General features: G+C 38.5%; 1 protein-coding gene across 1 annotated transcript in view; it reads left to right on the top strand.

The window, feature by feature from the left end:
• The window catches only part of shank3a (SH3 and multiple ankyrin repeat domains 3a), a 223,719-nt gene that overhangs the window by 131,052 nt on the left and 74,287 nt on the right, over positions 1-18,380 (top strand). The window contains exons 12-16 of the mRNA XM_082542543.1: positions 1,430-1,546; positions 10,858-10,935; positions 11,260-11,326; positions 12,421-12,650; positions 12,783-12,952. Coding sequence (XP_082398669.1) covers positions 1,430-1,546; positions 10,858-10,935; positions 11,260-11,326; positions 12,421-12,650; positions 12,783-12,952 — 662 coding nt within the window. The remainder of the gene's footprint in view (positions 1-1,429; positions 1,547-10,857; positions 10,936-11,259; positions 11,327-12,420; positions 12,651-12,782; positions 12,953-18,380) is intronic.

Below are 18,380 nucleotides of genomic sequence, written 5' to 3'. Positions count from 1 at the left end.
TGGAGTTCCGTATTTTACCCAAGGACACTTGAATTAATTTAGAATAAACTTTTTACTGTTTTACTGCATCTGTGGTTTTGTGTATGGCCTTCCGGGGCCTGGCCACACAGCCCAAGAAAGACATCCACAAAGCAACTTTAGTGCAGATTATGCTAATAACCACATCTCACCAACACACACCTTCTTACTTTTTAAGGAAGTGGTGTTAAAAAGCAATTCATGACAAGATTGCGTAAAAGAGTTTAGTGAAATCACCCAGGAAGTCTCTTTGCTGAAAATATAGAGGGGGTTTAGGATAAGAGAGCAAAGATGCTTTTACAGTTATTTGTTCTTATGTATGTTTTCACTATTACCCAAAAATAAAGTAAATCTAAGAATTCTTCAGTCCATCACACTTTTACTCCAATCCTTTCATTTTAACTCTCCTTCCACATCTCTCCCCCTCTCTGTGCCCTTCCGAGCATTAGCATTCCTTGGGCATGTATTGTGTACAATAGGATACACTGCAAAAGGGCTGATAACCAACAACAATCCCAGAATCATTTGTGCACATTCGCACTGCTGTCATACACTGTTAGCGAGACAGAATACAGAAGTGAAAGAACAATTGCTGGGGAGAATCGTGTACCTCTTTGTCAGTAAGGCGCACAAACCACAGATTTGGAGACAAAAAAGAAGAAGGAAAAGATAGAGATTAGATGAAAAGTTTATTGCTCAGAGTTATGTGAAACAAGAAGCAGAAAAAGTAGGAAACGGCATAACTCTTGCCAGCAGAGCTTCACAGATTTCATTTAGCCTTAGGTGATGCAAATAAGATTTCCTCTTCTGTTTAGAAACTGTTAGCATAGGTGAGAATATTTTTTAGAAAGGAATTAGCTCAAGGAAAAGCATGGTCTGAAGATTAGCTTTCAACCATTTAGATAATCTGTATAAAGACATAGAAAGATATCTTGGCTTCTCTTTGTATTATGATTATGATAAATTCAAACTATTCCAGTATACAGTTGTATATTGTGATGAAGAAAAGATTAAGGTTACATTATATTAATTTGGCCATTTTAAAGAGAGATTTTTCTTGGCTTATAACAGTTCCTTGCAGGGGTGATGGGGCATTTAACAAGCAACAAGTCTCTGTTACCTTGTTGGCGAAATTGCTACATTTGCCTGTTATTTTGGACTATTTTAATACAGCGATTATTGCCCTTTGGCTCTTGATGAACCTTAAGACCCGAAAATTGACTAATTTACTTATTTAAGTTGCAAATGCAGATTGCATCTGTGGTTCATTTCTGGACTTTGTCATTCTTTAAAACATTTCATTTCCCTACATATATCACTGTTATCCCATTAATTTGCATTATTTTCCCAGAGACCGTGTTTACTTCTTTTTGACTCTGTTAGTGTAAATGTTTTATCTCTGTCCTTTCAGGCATGTCGCTATGGCCATGTGCAGCATTTGGAACACCTGCTATTCTATGGAGCCGACATGAGTGCTCAAAATGCATCTGGAAACACGGCTCTGCATGTGTGTGCGCTCTACAACCAGGTACAAACACTTGTTTCAGGAAAAACATAAATAACATTTATGGATTATTTGCTTGGAGAATGAAGGGAATTGCATTTGTGTTGTAGCCCTGTGCGTTACACAGTTTACATCCAGTGTAGATGTTTAGTGCCAGTACAGTAGAGAAATGTCACATTCAGTAGCAGGGTGAAAAATCAAGGACATGGTGGTTAATGGCTCTTTGATGCATTTACATTATACGACAGGCACCAGAGCTAGCTTCTCAGCTGAGTGTGTTGGCTTTCTTAATACGCTTTAGACTAGTGATTTTTGTTGTCTAAAAAAACTAAAATTATACATAAATATTCTATTAGGAATAACTCAAAAATCTTGCACTGTACATCTGTTGTCTGTGAAGTAGGTCTGAGAAATCCTGCATGTGCACAATCCTTTATTGGACTTCATTGTAATGTTTTTCATATCGGTAAATACTCAATAACCCATAAGGATGAAGTAAACAAATATATGCATAAAACAAAAGAAAATGTATTTACAAAGGATTTCAGATCTTTTCAGACACTTGGGAGCCAGTGCATTCTTGAGTCTTCCTGGTTAAGCCTCTACAGGCTTTACACACCTGGATTTGGTCAGTTTATTTTAATCTTCCTGACAGATCCTCTCAAGCTCCATTTGCCCTTTGGCTGCACCAGTCACAGTCAGAAACTTGTCCTGAAGCCATTTCATTGTTGTCTTGATCTTTTACTAATTGATAGAGTTCTGTTATCCTTTCAACTGCCCCAGTCTCTGTAGAGGACTTCTAAACCTCATTTAGGGCAACTACTGGGTTTTTGGTTGACTCCTTGACTGTGACCCTTCCTCTAAGCTACTCAGTTTGTCTAGGAATATGCTGCAGGATCCAGGCTTAATCTTTTTTCCGATTTATTGAGGGCTTTGTGGAAGAATCAAAGGATAAGATATATCCTTGCTCTGATCAGTGCCTTATTTACCAGTGTGTGAACTGTGGTACCTTTACAAAAACAGGGTCTCCTTTTCTATACTGTACCCTACTAGCTGAATACCATAAAGCATGCAAAAGGTGAAGGATTTGAATACTCTGACGATATATTCTTTCAGTGTAAGTATTTGTCTATGCCTGTTTTCCACGAATAGTAGAAGCAATGATTGTGCTACAGCACTGAACGCTGTGCCACTCAACTTTCTTGGTCAAGGACATATATTAAGCTCAGAGACTCCAGGGATGTTACTTACAGTGTCTGTAAAGTTACAGAACAGCCACCACGCTGCATCGAGTGTTTGTGTGTGTTTCATAACGTCGACGGATTCATAACGTCGAAACCACAGGAATAATCCACCTGGCAATTTTCTCCATTGTATGAATTTTGATGCCAGGCTAAAAAGGCCAACTGAAGAGAATTGGTCTAAGTGTGGTTGTGCCACTGAAGTGAGCAACAATTAGAGATATTTTATCAGTTGTGGGTTACTAATACAGTTTGCATTAAAGTATGCACCAGGCAGGGATAGAATGTAATTTAATTCTTGATGCTTTGCAGATCGTGTTTCTAAACAAAGATGCATTTGAGCCTGCTTATAATTGCCATACAGCTTCCATGCCCCGTCTATTGCTCTTAACGCTAAGCCCACGTTTCTCATACTGAAGATGTCAGTGCAGCGCATATAAACATGCCATTCACTTCTTTTGGTATACCTTGCTGGCATTGGGTTGGACTTTTGCCTTCACAGCAGTTTTAATTCTTTGTGGTGTAGATTCAATAAGGTGCTAGAAACATTTTCTCAGTGATTACTACTGCCATGATAGCATCACACAGTTGCTGCAAATTTACTGCATATCCGTCCTGTGAATCTCCCTTTTCAGGCTTTTTGAATACAGTGAACACATTGTCACGTTCAAGAAACCAGTCGGATATTATCTGAGCTTTGTGAGACGGTTCGTTACCTTGCTGGAAGCAGCCTTTAGAAGATAGGTGTGGTCATACATGCATAGGGATGGACATGGTTCAGGCAGACTGATGTATTTAAACAGTGCTTATTTGGTGATTTTTATTTTCCAATCTTCTGTTGGCTCCATTTCCTGTTTTTCAAGGAAAAGGTTTTCAAGGTTTTTCGTGTTATAACAAGTGGATTTTGAGTCGCCTTCTGACCAACTCAGAGGAATCATTCTCCTCTGACCAGCATTAACAAGAGATTTTTGCACTGCACTGATGCTCAATTTAAACTTCAGCTGGTCATCTTGACTATGTCTAAATGACTAAGTGCAATGTACTGCTGAAATTTGATTGGCTGAGCAGTTATAATGTGTCCGGTGAGTACGTATTCATAGATTGTTTAATTTTTAGAATAAAACTTTGTCTGACAGACTAGGCATTATATACTTATTTAGCAAATCTTACTCAAACAGTAAATGGTGCATGTAGGGCACTATTTCCCACTTCGGGTTTGCACGCATTAAATATTTATGGCAGGAGAATTGTGTACCAGTTTTAAATAAGCTACAGTTTCCATTCCCGTGTTAATAAATATCACCCAGTCTAATTTCACTGTTTCCAACATTTTCAGATAATTGAAAACTTTTATCAGGCTATAGTACGATAGTAAATACTTGTTTATAGAATTAGTTTGTATTTTGTTCTGGTGAAACCAAACAGAAAAAAACAAAACAAAACTGCACAAATCCAAGTATAAATCTGTGAATACGTGCCTACCAGCTTTCATAGTGCCAGATGGCTGTGAGTCTTAGTGAGTTTGACATCCGTGTAATCTACAAGAAAATCTGCATGTAGCTTCAAATCTAGATATAGTAGCTTCAAATAAAACAATATTTTAATAACAATAATAATAATATTAATAATAATGAGGATAAATGCTTGATGTTAACGTGCAGTATTTCGTAATATGAATGAACAAGAAGTAGATTAGGGTAGTGGGAGATGAGGGCAGTATAAACCAGAATTCTCCTGAGCAAACCATGTAGATGTAGAGCAGCCAGGTGCTTTTTGGTTTAACCCCATGAAGCCTGAACCTTGAAAATTCTAATTTTTGAAAATGGAGAGTTTATTGAACCATCTGACAAATTTGTTTTAAATAAAATTAATGAAATTGGAATTTCCGTGAATGACTTTTGAATTGTATTGTATTCGCTACATCTGGCTGTGCAATTTATTTTGTTTTATCAGGGGGTAAAAATCACACTGATGATGTAGAAGTGTCAAAGAACTGCATGTATTAAATGTGATACACTAGGCTAGGTTAAGGCTTCTCAAAGAGAAGATGCTTTTGTACAGCTTTGCTGGGAAGCAGAGATTTGATTAACATTAAATAAGTGCTTTCTCCTCTCGCTTTCTCTCTCCCAAATGAACTGAAACGTGTGTGTTTGTGTGTGTTGGAATGTTGTGGTTTAACTTAGTGCTGCACAGCTAATTTCAGTCATGATGATCAACATCACATTATCTGTGTGTGTGTGTGTGTGTGTGGTGAACACAGTATAAATACTTAATACTTATTGTTTGTAACACATTCGTGTGATTTAAGGCACTTCATGTTCACTGCTCAGAAGAGTGTGTGTAATGTATTACTCATGTAGTGGGAACATGGACCTGTTTACACAATTACATTGTCACGGTCTCTCTTTTTAGACCAGGAAATTCCCAAAACATCAATCATTAAAATTTAGTATGAAAAAAAAATAGTATGAAGACTTGGTTTGAGGTTTAGATCTTTACCTTTGCTCTGAATTAGAGGTATCATCCATCCATTTTCTCCTACTTAACCATTTCAGGGTTGCGTGGAGTAGGGGGCTTGAAGCCTATTCCAGCTATCACTAGATTTAATGCACCCATTTTTATATCTATCGTTTGTCTTATTTTTCCAGCGTTTTTCTTCTTTCAGCAGTGAAAATGTCACGTAGCTGGTCACTGTTCTTTAAAAGGTCTAAATAAAAAAGCAATATCTTGACCTAAGCTTGTGTAATTTAAGGGCCGGTGACTTGAAGATTTTAATTGTATGAAGGTGGTATTTTGCATGGCCGCACTAAATATGCAGGAATGATTATGGGATACAGTAATTCTCAATCTGTGACCACAAATGTATTCCAACATCATTCCTACTTTGCACCTTAACTATGAGAGTGGACTTTTTTTTCTTCTTTATTTTTTTCATCACTTCAAAAAAAAAAATCAAGGTATAAACTTAACAGTGGTTTTGAAGAATTACACCACTAGCAAACAGTAGTTAGCTATATTTTCAGGAAAATATTGCCAGTATAAAATCCTCTGAACTGATTGAAACTCATGTGTGCCTGCTTTTTTTGCAGCCACAGACAGACTGGGTAAATAGTTTAATTTACAGTTACTTGTGCAACTTTCTTTTTCTGCAACTTTAAAGTCTTTAGTTTTGTAATGGATCTTGTCCAAGCTCTTGTGATGAGGACTGCTGTTATCCTGCCACTCGAGACGAATACGACGTTGAGCTGATCAATCCCAGGAAAATTGTGTCGAAGGGGGGTTCAGAAGGCCAAAAGCAGGCCTACATGAATGCTTATGTGCAATAAAAGTAAGAAATGCACTGCTACAATCAACTGGGAAACCAGTTGTTCTAATGTCAATAGATCCATACAGATGGATGGACAGAAAGATGAAGATGGAGTTTGCTGAATAAAAAGATTCAGTAATCATCAATAAAATGTACTTGAGCACTGCCCCGAAGGCCCTATTCTTTGGGTCTGACTGGCTATTTAAGTTACTTAGTGGGCTTTCAGCTTGGCAGAAGCAGTGAATGAAGGCAGGGCTCACATGCTTAGGAGGTCATGGGTTTAATGATTTAGAAGGGACAAAGTACTGTAGAAAATGGCAACACTGATGAGTGAAATTAAACAGAGGCTGTGCAAGACACAAACGGATCTATCCAAAGCAGTCAGACCAATGATATCCTGCTAGACCGTTAATTATTATATTGTTGTTGCACAGAAGAATAACATATTAGCTTGATATAAATGTTTCAATTTTAAATCCTCTTTGATGTTAATCACAAACAACTGTAAAAGCATGCTCACTTTTCAGTGAAGGATGCCAGATCTGCTGCTTCAATTTTAAGGGCAAAAGGAATCCTCAAATGTATAAACATGTCTGTTGGAGGAACCATCTGTCACACTTTTTACACATGACTGACCTGATCGTTAGTGAAGAGTACTTGATCTAAATCACTTCTGTTTGTATGTCTATGAATCTAAAGTAATCACATCTAACAAACAGCAGTGAGAACTGGATTATGGATTATTGTAGGAAGACTTGCAGAGAAGAGGAACACATGTGGTCCACATTGTAATTAGACTGTGTGTGTGTGCGTGCCTGTGCATGTGCATAATGACTTTAGGTTAATTAGAACACACGTTTGAGTCAAGACACATACTCAAGGTTAATACCAATATAACATGCATGTTTACCTTGCAGGTTAAATGCCAAAGTTGCATTAATAAGCAATAATTAATAATGCTAAAGTTCAGGTCCACCTGGTCTGTGTGACAGACACTTATTATCGCTGCTTTCTATCTCCTTATAGAGACTGCTTGGAAAAGTTTTGAAACTTTTGAACTAGCCTGGCCTTGTTGTGTCATTGCTAGAAAGAAAGACTGCGGTGCGCGTTATACTCTAAACGACCTTCACATAGTCTTTGTATCTTCCTCTGTTCTTTCACTTGTAGCATTCCTCTCTAACCTTGATATATATATTCTCCATTCTTCTCTGTTGTCACACCAAAGAGATGATGGAAATATATTTGTACATTTTTCATATGCACTCGAAGGCCTGCGTGAATGAAAACCTGTACCCATTTAGCGTTCTCGAAGAATGATGATTATGAGGCTTTACACTGAAAAATGTCTGCGTTTATTTACCTGTGTATGTGTGTGTGTGTATCTGTGTGTGTGCAGCTGCCTGAGGTATGGGTGATTAGCATTACTTAATCTAATAGCCATAGGCATTTATCTATATAGCTTTTTTGGCAATTTTAGCCTCAAGTGTGTTTTAGATATTAGCATAAAGAGTAATCATATATTATGCATATAACACTCGCTCTATTTTTAAATATACTCGGTGTATTCACCATCAGTGTTTACAGAGACTTTTCCTATTTCTTTGTGTTTCACCTGGCGTCATGCCTAATATACAGCCGTACTCAAATGAGTACATTTAGCAATATCAGCCAGAAAGTGTGGAAGCTCCAGTAAATATAGTAAACAAAAAGTTGTTGCACAAATACTTGTGGCATGACATTTTGTAGGTGGTTTGAAAAAGTATTTAACATAATATATAGCTTGTTTGAAAAGCAACAGATTAAAGGTGTGATCCATCACATCCCCCGCCAATACTAGCATCTGTGTTTTACCAGAAGAGGGTGCTCCAGTGCATACAGGAGTGGATCATCTGCTATAAACAGCCTGAAGAGTAAAACCACATGGATGTATTAACTGAACAACAGAATAAATGAATCTGGGCATGCATGTTCCTGAATGTGTGTGACTCACTAAGAGTCACTAGAGTTACTTTGCTGATTTTAGTGAAAGGTTAGTCCTATTAATTCTGCTCTCTGTGTTAAATTACATATCGACCCTCAACCAGCCAGCACATGGACACACAATCCTGTCAATTTACAGCTGGGCTTTCTTGCCTAGGGGTGTGTACTCATTTACACACAGTATGTCACACTAGTTCTACACAGAGTAAAACGGAAACTTGTTGTTGTGAACTAATCAGGAAGTCTGTTCTGTAATTGTTAAGATTCCTTCCTCTTTTTCTTCTTCTCCTTCTTTTAATTATTATTAAATTAAGCCCATGTTTTTTATACCCACACTTTTTGAATTCTAATTAATCTGTTGCTTTTCAAACAAGCTATATATTATGTTAAATACCTTTTCAAACCACCTACAAAATGTCATGCCACAAGTATTTGTGCAACAACTTTTTTTTTACTATATTTACTGGAGCTTTCACACTTTCTGGCTGATATTGCTAAATGTACTCATTTGAGTACATTTGAGTCCAAAGACATGTGTGTAGCGCAGCCAGACACAGTGCAATTAGTAAATTCAATATGTACTAAACATTTGCTTAGATGGAAACGTCCAAGACGTAATACACAAAGTCATAAAAATTATTATATACTGAAGCATTTACAAAGTGGAAACATTTATATAGAAATACAGTATGTAAAGTTTGTACAATTAAAACATACATGAAAGTCAGTATTTGGTATGACAACCTTTATTCTTGAGCACGGCCTATATCTTGTAATTTTTTTAACTAAACTTCAGAAATGGTTCTCCAGGTTTTTTAAACTGTACTTCTCTTCTCTGGAGTTTGGCTGTCTTTTGTTCCATTCTCTGCCAAGATGACCTCACACTGCTTTAATAATGTTGAGATCCTTGCTCATTTTCTGTCAAAGTTAGATTCATCCCTCCATGTTGCCACTGATTTTTAGTCCGGTTCTTGTGTAATTTGCCAACTCTTTGCCCTTTCTGCCTTATTTCCTTCCTTAACAATGGCTTCTTGAAAGCTACCCTTCCATTGAGACCATTTCTGATGAGGGCTCACTGAACAGAAAATCCATCAACTGAAGGACCAGATGCTTCTCTCATGTTCTGTTTCAGACTTTGTTGGATTTGTTTTCTTTTTCTTTCTTTTTTTCTTTTCTTTTTAAAGATAGGACCTTCAGATACTGTAGTTTCCACGCCAAGATATGTTAAGTTTCTATTAGTGGTTTTAAAATCACTGTCTTAGTGCAAATATACAAATTATCTGTCTGGCATTTTTAGTAGATTTGCTGAATAAATGGGAACAAATGACTTGACAGTAAAGTGCCTAAACATACAATTTGAAATTGGGTCTTTGCTAAGTTGGCTGTTACATGTAGACACATTTATACTTAAATGTTTCATAGGTTAGTGTTAAGTTGCTTAACAAGCAAACAAACAAGCAAAAAAAAAATGCAAATATTCCTCTGAAAATGCTCAGGACTGGACTGAAAAAAGCAATCAGTGTCCAAATAAAGCCTTTGAAGGCCTTCGAATCATCTTAAAAACTATTGCACAAAACCAGTAAAAAAAAAATACAAGAAAGTCTAGAAAAAATGTTGCCTTGTACTGTATCACTGCAATGATGTGGATATAGGTGGGGATTATTTCACATATTGTGGAAACATGAATCTGTATGCACAGTCACACTATGAGGACCTGTCTGTCTTGGGTTTTAAAAGCCATAATGTAGATCAAGAAAATTTGGAGTGAAGCCTTAGTGTCAGGGCTAGACTAGTAGCAGTTATGGTTAAGGTTACTGTATGTCTATAGGAATAGTGTAAGCCTTCTGAAGTGGGAACACGGCATATGTCTGTGGCTAACTTCTCTTTGTACTTTAGATCATATTTTTGTTTAGATTCAACCTGCAGCAGTTAAAGTGTTCTTCCACCAACGCTTCTCGTCATGAAATAGTGCCTTAGTTGTCAAAAACTCATTGAATTCAAACGTGCCTGCCTTGTATTTTTTTAAAAGTACCTCATGGAACGGGCTTCTTCCTGAATTCACAAATTCATGTTTTAGCCACAGGCGTTTCTCAAGAGACATTCTTGTTCTTTTTTTACACTGTCACCTCTGTCAGACTCATTTTCAAACAGTTTTGTAAGTCTGTTTCTTTTAGAAGTGATCAAAGAGGTTGCTTGTAATGCTGCCTCTGGCAACCACTGTCATGCTGCATAGCACACAAATTATTATACTCCTCTTGATATTTGACTTTCTAAAACCATGTCCGAATTGTTACAAAGTTTTTCCTAGTAAATTTAAAATAATTCATCTTGCCTCCATGGTGTGATGTGCTTTTCTTGGTCGTCCTTTTTCAGTAGCATGTGATGTTAGAAAACAGATTCTGGAGACATACAATTTTCTTTGGCCCATCGCTGATACGCCCATTAATAGCTGCACTGGTTAACAGACGAGGAGTCAATTTTAGGTGCACTTTGTCTGATCTGACATTCAGAAAACTATTTTTACTAATGCAGACAGTAGATGTGAAGCAATTCGTTAAACATGACTTATACTTCTTAAACTGTCCGTGTCTAATTGAGAGGACAATTAGAAGCTGCAAAACAACATCCATAAGTGCTCCAAAGAATCACATATGTAAGTGATTGCTGTGTCTATCTAGAATCTGTGTTTGGGAGTCATCATGTGTATTTGTTTGCATATCTGTATGCTGTTGCATACAATAGAATGAAGGACAGTGACATGTAATACTCCTATAGGTAAACACACACAACTCTCTGTTGTCCTTCAGGAGAGCTGTGCACGGGTTCTCCTGTTCCGGGGAGCCAATAAAGAGATAAAGAACTACAATAGCCAGACTGCTTTTCAGGTATGTGAGGTATACAAAAGGTTTACACACTAGTACGTCACAGCTAAATTAACTGAAATATGCAACCTGATGTTGGAGTCCAGCCTTTATAGCTGATGAAGCAGAAAATTGATACTGACATACTGACATTTGTTTTATGCACATCAAATATAATTTGCTTGTACATAATGGAGGTTGGTCAGTGTAGCGCTATACAGATTTTTACACAATCTCCTTCAACAAAGTGTTGAAAGTGTTGAATATTTAGTGAAAAAGTTAGGACGGAAATGTTTTTTCATGTTGTTCCTTTCCACTCCCTGTACGTTTCTCTGTTCCCATTTCCAGGTGGCTATTATAGCTGGGAACTTTGACCTGGCAGAAATCGTTAAGGTCCACAAAGCATCAGATGTTGGTAAGTTGACAGAGTGAACTTGGGGTTCCCAGGGTATTTAAAAGTACAATCTGAGGCACAGCCTTCAGCTTTCAGGCCTTCTGTGGAACCAGTTTGGATTTGGGAGACAGGCACTGTCTCTACTCTTAAAATTAGGCTCAAAAATTTCCTTTTTGATGAAACTTACAGTTAGGGCTGGATCAGGTGACTTTGAATCCTCCTCTAGTTACATTGCGAAAGGCCTAGGGTGTAGGGGGCTTGCCATGATGCACTAAGTGTTACTTCTTCACTCATCTTTTTTCACTCACTACACCAATCTGCATTTAAGTTATTAATGATTATTAAACTCAGGCTCTCTTCTATAGTGTGTCTTTTGTCCGATCTCCTTACCCTCACCCCTTACCAGTCATGGCAGATGACTGCTCCTCCCTGATCCTGGTTCTGCTTGCAGTTTCTACTTGTTAAAAGGGAGTTTTTCCTTCCCACTGTTGCCAGGTGCCTGCTCATAGAGGGTCGTCTGATTTCTGTATTAATGTGGGCTTTTCCTTACAATACAGAGCGCAGAATTGAGTGAATAGAATTGAATTGAATTAAGTGAAGGTAGACTTGGAGAGGCATCAAGCTCGACCTAGATAGCGAAGGAGGTCACGGAAAGTGATTATAATTTAAATACAGTGGAAAATACAAAGAAGAAAAAGTGAAAGAGATGAAAATGTAACAGAACTGGAAAATGTTCCTGAGGATTATTGGATCCCTGCTGAGTTTAGTAGTTTCTCTCTCTGAAATAAAGTACAGGAAAACTCTGCCATCTGGTGTGAGCAGGATGTAATGCCTCACTCTCGTCTTAAAGGCATTGTGTCTCTTCTTACATTCAGCATGCTGAAATAGAAATTACAGTGAACTTCGTAACAAATTGCATTTTTTTGCAAACAAATTCCAAAAAGTCCAGTGATCCCTTTCTATATACTTTTTTATCTTATTCTGTATTTGATCCTTCAAAGTTAAAATATGGTAATTGCTAAGGTTTATAAGCCACTTCAGTGGATTAGGAAATCCATCTTAAGGTTTTACTGAAATGCCAACAGTGTATAATTATGTGTAATTTTTCTTCTTAGTGCCTTTCAGGGAGACTCCCTCCTACACCAACCGTCGACGTGTGATGCCTGGCCCCCTGCCTTCACCCCGTTCCTTACTTCGCTCTGCAAGCGACAACAACCTGAACGGGGACCACGATCACATCCATGCTCAACCAACCAGAGAAGCCCGTGGCCGCCAGGGTCACTCCCCCGTCCCTTCACTACGCAGTCTGCCTGCTTTTGGGCAACAGCACAGCAGCCTTGGAGAAGTAAGCGAAGTCGCGCAGATATGAAATGTAAACCTAAAAAAAATGAATGCATTCATAAGAAAGAGTGAAGGAGTAAAAGAGAAGGATGATCTCAGGGAAGGTGATTGATGTTTTACACATGTCTTATATCAGAGTCGTCATGGAGAGATCCCTGACAGCAGTCTCCAGAGTACTGGCAGCTCCAGATCCTCCCATTCCCGTTCACCGTCTCTACATCACATGCATGAAGATGACAAACCAGTTCCTAGACGGTCCCACAGCCACGGCTACCCTCATGGGCATGGCCCTCGTGGAAGACTCAGGTTTGTAATAACCTGCGTTCAGTTGCGTTTTTTTTACTCAACTTAGCAGAGAGCTTCATAAAAAAAAGTGAATCTGTTTTTATTTCCTGTTTCTAATTCATGTCTCACATTTGTCAGTCTTGGCAGCTATTCACTTAAGTACATCATTTTTATTGCCCTTGTGATTTTGCTAGCTACTTTGATTTTTAAACCTAATTTCAGAGAGCAAAGGGCCCCATGTGATGTGTCTGAATCACTTGTTAGTCACCAGGCAGCCTTCTGCATCCTATTCCATCTGCTACAGTCTGCTGCTTGTGATAATCATGACATAATATCAGTCAGTACAGAATCTTGTTTATTCATTCAGGCTTTGACATGTGAAAGTCCACCCTGGCTACAAAACTGTGTATTGGATCTAAAAATGTATGTTAATAATGTGGTAGTGACAGATTGAAATACAGATCGGTATCGGTTCCATTTGGCGTAGCTGTTGGGTGGCCCATGGGTTGTAAGGGTGCTTTGGTATGATCAGTGACATGATGAGTGTTAGGCATAAATAAAAACCCTGTTTATGTAACGAGCCCATCTGCGGTATCGTGCTGGAATCACAAATAACATACTTCAGATGTGGTATATGTAATCGTACGTGGAGACACAACCACGTGCACAGGTCAGAGACAGACAGATGGAAAGGGACTAATGATTATCACCACCGGGACCAATTGACAGCTGCCAATGTGTGTTTGTTCAGATGTTGGGTTGTGTGACAGATACTGAGAGACAGTGGTGACATTCTGAAGCTACATCTCTGAGTAATGTCACGTAGTTGATAGATAAATACAGCAGATGAACTGGTGCTGCAGGATGCTGGGACGAATTTCTTCCCCTCTGAACCACTAGACAAACTGCACAGTAAACTAGAGCTCTGATCACATCTTGAACCAAAAGATTAAACTGGTTTGCAGACACTTGTTAAGCTTTTTATTATGGTCATATATCAGCACAAGATCACCTACATAGAGCGCCCACCTAATGTGTTTCCGCGATGCCGCACGCTCTGTGCAAATGTACGTGTGTTTGTGTGAAACAGCTTGATGTCTGTCAAGGGAATTGCATTACGGACACAGCTCCAGCCGTACTCCTCTCTCCTCTAATACTCTCTTGTCACTTTACTCCATCCATCAAAGAGACTCACACGCGCACGTTCACAGGCGCTCACGTTTTTTTACCTCATTTTCTGTCATTAACACACAAACACGCAAACACTGCTCCATAGTCTTGTCATCCGTCTGCAGTTTGCAGCCAGAGAACATTCAGCATAATCTGCTAAATCATATAAAAGACTTGCACGCATCACTAAACACTAAAACTCTAGAGTCTAAAGTGTATGCACTAAGTGTACCACAATCAAATAAAATGAAACAAATGAAGTGGAATACATGAAGTAAATTTAGTTAATTAAAAAAAAGTCTCCCCGCATCATTAATGTACCTTCCACTCTTTCTGTGAAGCATGTTATGTCCAATAATGATCGCAAAGTAAGTGCGTCCTTTTCTACTATATCTGGTGCTGCGTTGGCGTGAACAGTCACTGACAGAGATATACATCTTTTGCTGTTGTCGTCACTGTGCACAAGGCTTACATAAAGTGACACAAAAGGCAGAACGATGAAAGTAAAGAAAAATGAAATATCGCAGTCTTTTGTACACAAAACGTTGAGACCTTTTTTTTTTTTTTTTAGTGTGCCATGGATTAAAGTGAGAATGTATAAAAAGCCTAAAACGAGCAGCTGGTCTCCATGGCCAGAATCTGCACCCAAGTGAGACTGATGCTGTCCTTGGATATTTTTTTCTGTAATATTTCTCCCTCCCTCTCTCCGTTTCACTCTCTGACCTTCTGTTTATGCCTGTGGTAACTCTAGAGGCATTATGGGTGCCAGGGGAGTGTGAAATTAGTTGGCCAGTCAACAGCCAACTCTAGCAGGTTCCTGTGGAACTCACCATCACTTCCTCCTCCTCACGTGTGTGCAGTGTTGCCAGGATTTGGCTACCCTTCAGCTAAAGGTTTAGATGGAGACAATAGAAAGGGTAAACAGGTTAGACTTCTGTTTTTTAATTTAAAGATCAAAATCTAACAATAATCAAAGCTGTGGCTACGATTTTCACTCCAACTCCAACTGATGTAGTAGACAGTATGATTAGACATGATTCATGATGTTAATATGATAATATGGCACAGTTTTATCGGGACAAAGCAAATTTGGCTCTGTCGTAAAAGGTTAATTGGCTACTTGCCGTAATGGGCTGACAACACAAAGATATAATTAATCATCAAGAATGGAGCATTGTCTCGTCAGTGTCATTGTCAGAAATTGTGATGTTGAACTGTGCACCTGAGCTCTCAGTTATTTGTCTGGGTTTGTAAGAAAGATTTCAAGCAGCCAGATAGACACTTTGTGATGTTGTTGAGCAATAGATACAATATTTGATCTTTTGTATCCAACTTTCCCCACAGTTGCAGTAGGGAAATATTTCGTCAGTATTTATTTAGAAGTGTATGTATATGAGATGCCCTCTGACCAGGGTACATTAAATAAGAGATGAAGCTGTTCAGTTTTTCGGAGCCAAGTTAGTTTTTTTTAAACTCAGCCAGCACAGGCTCCGTTAGATCGTTGCTTGGGCTGTTGGTTGTTTCCGTCCTTTTTTTTCTCAACTCACGGGAGGCTAGGGGACAGTTTATTTTAAATAAAAATTCAGTCACACAACAAATAGGCCTCATTTCCCTGCTGATATACTGTACAATGACCATTATGTTACAAATAAAAGTGAGAGGTGTGCTGCTCCCTTCAACTTTGAATTACTTGTTCTGTTACTGTTCTCCTCACCTCTTTTTCAACTTCTATCCTTCCTTTCTATGCATTAGTCACACCAGACACTGGCGGTGTGAAGATTATTCATGGCACCTCAACACGGCCATAGGCCCGAGGTATGCATAGAGGACAGGAAAAGGGTAGAGAAACAAAAAGGAGAAAAAGGAGTGTTGAGCTTGCTCTGCTTTACCTGCGGAAAATTCATACATCAAAGAAGGACACAGGGGAGAGGGACTGATCTTTTAGAGTAATCTAACACAGATCCATTTAGCAGTTTCTCTTCCATCTTTGTTTAAAAGAGTACTGCCCTCTGGACTGGGTTAGCCACACAGTAATTCCACATTATGGTAATTTCATGCAGTATAGTGCATTATGTGCAGTCATTTTAGTGTTGTTTTGTGTTTCGACTGGCAGCACTGTCATCTCACAGCATTAAAGTTCTTATTTTGAACCTACCGGTTGGTTTCTCATCTTTTAGGTCCTCCAGTTTCTCCCCCCCCCCCAGTCCAAAGGCATGCATGTTAGCTTAATTAATAGTTTTAAATTAGTGGTAAATGTATATGTTAGTGTGAGTGGTCGTTTGTCTCTCTATTTTAGCACCGTGATGAACTCATTTCCGGTCCAAGGCCTTCATAGCCGATCTTTGATTGGATAGGCTTTTTAAAAACTAGATGTATGGCTTTCATTTTGTTAAATGTTCAGAGTCAGGTCAGTATTCATCAATAATGTAGATGTGGTTTACTTTTAGCTGGTCTTTCTCCAAAGCTGTTGGCATTGATCTGTAACATACCAGTTCTTCAAGTAGCTTAACCTCTGTTCAGCACGCTCTGACACTCATTTGCGGTAGAAGCTTGATAATTATGATAGCCTTGATGTTGTTCCCACTAGTCACATCCTCCAGCTCTACTTTGGGGTTTCTGAGGTGTTTCCAGTTCACATTCAATATGTAATCCCTTCACTATATTCTAGGGCTGCCCCAGGGTCTTCTCCTGTTTTATGTCCCCTCAAGGTTTTTATGCCAAATCCTTTCTGCATACATTAGTCCTTCATCTTGTCCCTGAGGGTCCAAAAACCTGTGAAGCAAACATAACTTTACTGCCTTGTTTTCTGTCAGTTTCCAGAGCTCATGACTACAGGTGATAGCTGAAATTCTGATCAGGTCCCTTTTCACAGTACAACACCTGTATCGCTGCAGGTGCCACATCGATAAGCGCTGGCAATCTTTGTTGCTGTTTTAGGCTGACTCGTGAGCAAGGCCACGGGATACATACAAATCTGTCATTTCAGTTAGGAATAAATTGTTTATCAAACTCTTTTAGCTATGATCAAGGACTTTCATGGCTCAGTGAAAGGCCTCGGTTCTCCATATTCCCTTTGCACCTTTATAGGAACATGTTGAGGTGTTCTTATAGAAAACGTCCTCTACAAATAGAGCACATCACCTATCTACAGGCTTATGGCCCATTGCCAAGCATAATGTGAAGGAGTTCACATGTGATGTAAGTTACTATAAATCACACCTCCCATACTTTATTTCATATCTTGGGTAAATTTTATATTACAGTGAAAAGTGAATAGCGATTATTTTATGAAAAGACGCAAGACTCTCGTTATAAGGGGTTTGTTTAGCTGAGCTCCTCCCACATATGAGATTGAGGCGCAGTTTAGAGTTATGTGTTAATCACACCAGTTGACTCTTGCTTCTAATTTAGTTTAATGTTAAAGACCCTGCAGAGCATAAGCTGTCTGTGTACAAACAGATTTGCTGTCTAAGACCTTAATATGTTCTGCCCAGTGAGCACAGTCCAAATTCTGCTTTGGCCTTGATAGCCATTAACACTCCCATGTTGCCCAGGAAAGAATGAGAGAGCATATAGCATGTCCATTCATGTGCAGTAAAGCAAAGGACAGACTGATGATCATTACGATGCAAAGTGTGATGCTGATTATGACTGTGTTTATAATGAGCTCATCTCACCTTAGAGAGCTGTGCTATTTGAGGAAAAAGCCATTTACCTGAGAAGACAAGGCAGTCATGTGAGAAAATGCTACACTGAGGCGGCTTAGTTTTGATGGCATCTGTAAAAATGGCATTTGCAGTTGCATCTTTGGACTTATGCTGGGATTTCACGCACAGAGACAAACTGAAAGAGCTAGATTTATTAACAAGCTGTTCAAATATTAATCTGTTTTTTTAGCTGTCTTTGCAAAAAAACAAAACAAAATCAATCCTAATTAGGAATCTGATAACTGACATGGAAATGTTTGCACTTACCATATGCAGAGCTTATTCAATTTTTTCCTCGTACACTGAAAATTAAAATGACTTTTTTGTAAAACCTATACACTTTTTCCCCAAAGGGTTTTATCCCCTAAACTGGAGTGTAATCACTGGGATAACATTTATTTTTGGATCTTATATTATCTGACATCGCCTTTTTTACTGTATTTGCACATGGAATAAAATCATACTAAGTGTCAAGGTCAGTGTGATCTGTGTAAACTGAATTATTGCTACAGCTGCAGTGCACTTTTTTTTAATCAGGATGGAGCTTTATATAAATCAAATCAAATATTTTA

The sequence above is a fragment of the Aulonocara stuartgranti genome, assembly GCF_965226115.1.
Source record: "Aulonocara stuartgranti genome assembly, chromosome: 7".
Taxonomy (NCBI): domain Eukaryota; kingdom Metazoa; phylum Chordata; class Actinopteri; order Cichliformes; family Cichlidae; genus Aulonocara; species Aulonocara stuartgranti.
The sequence above is the reverse complement of the archived record's forward strand: the minus strand, read 5'-3'. Positions and strand labels throughout refer to the sequence as shown.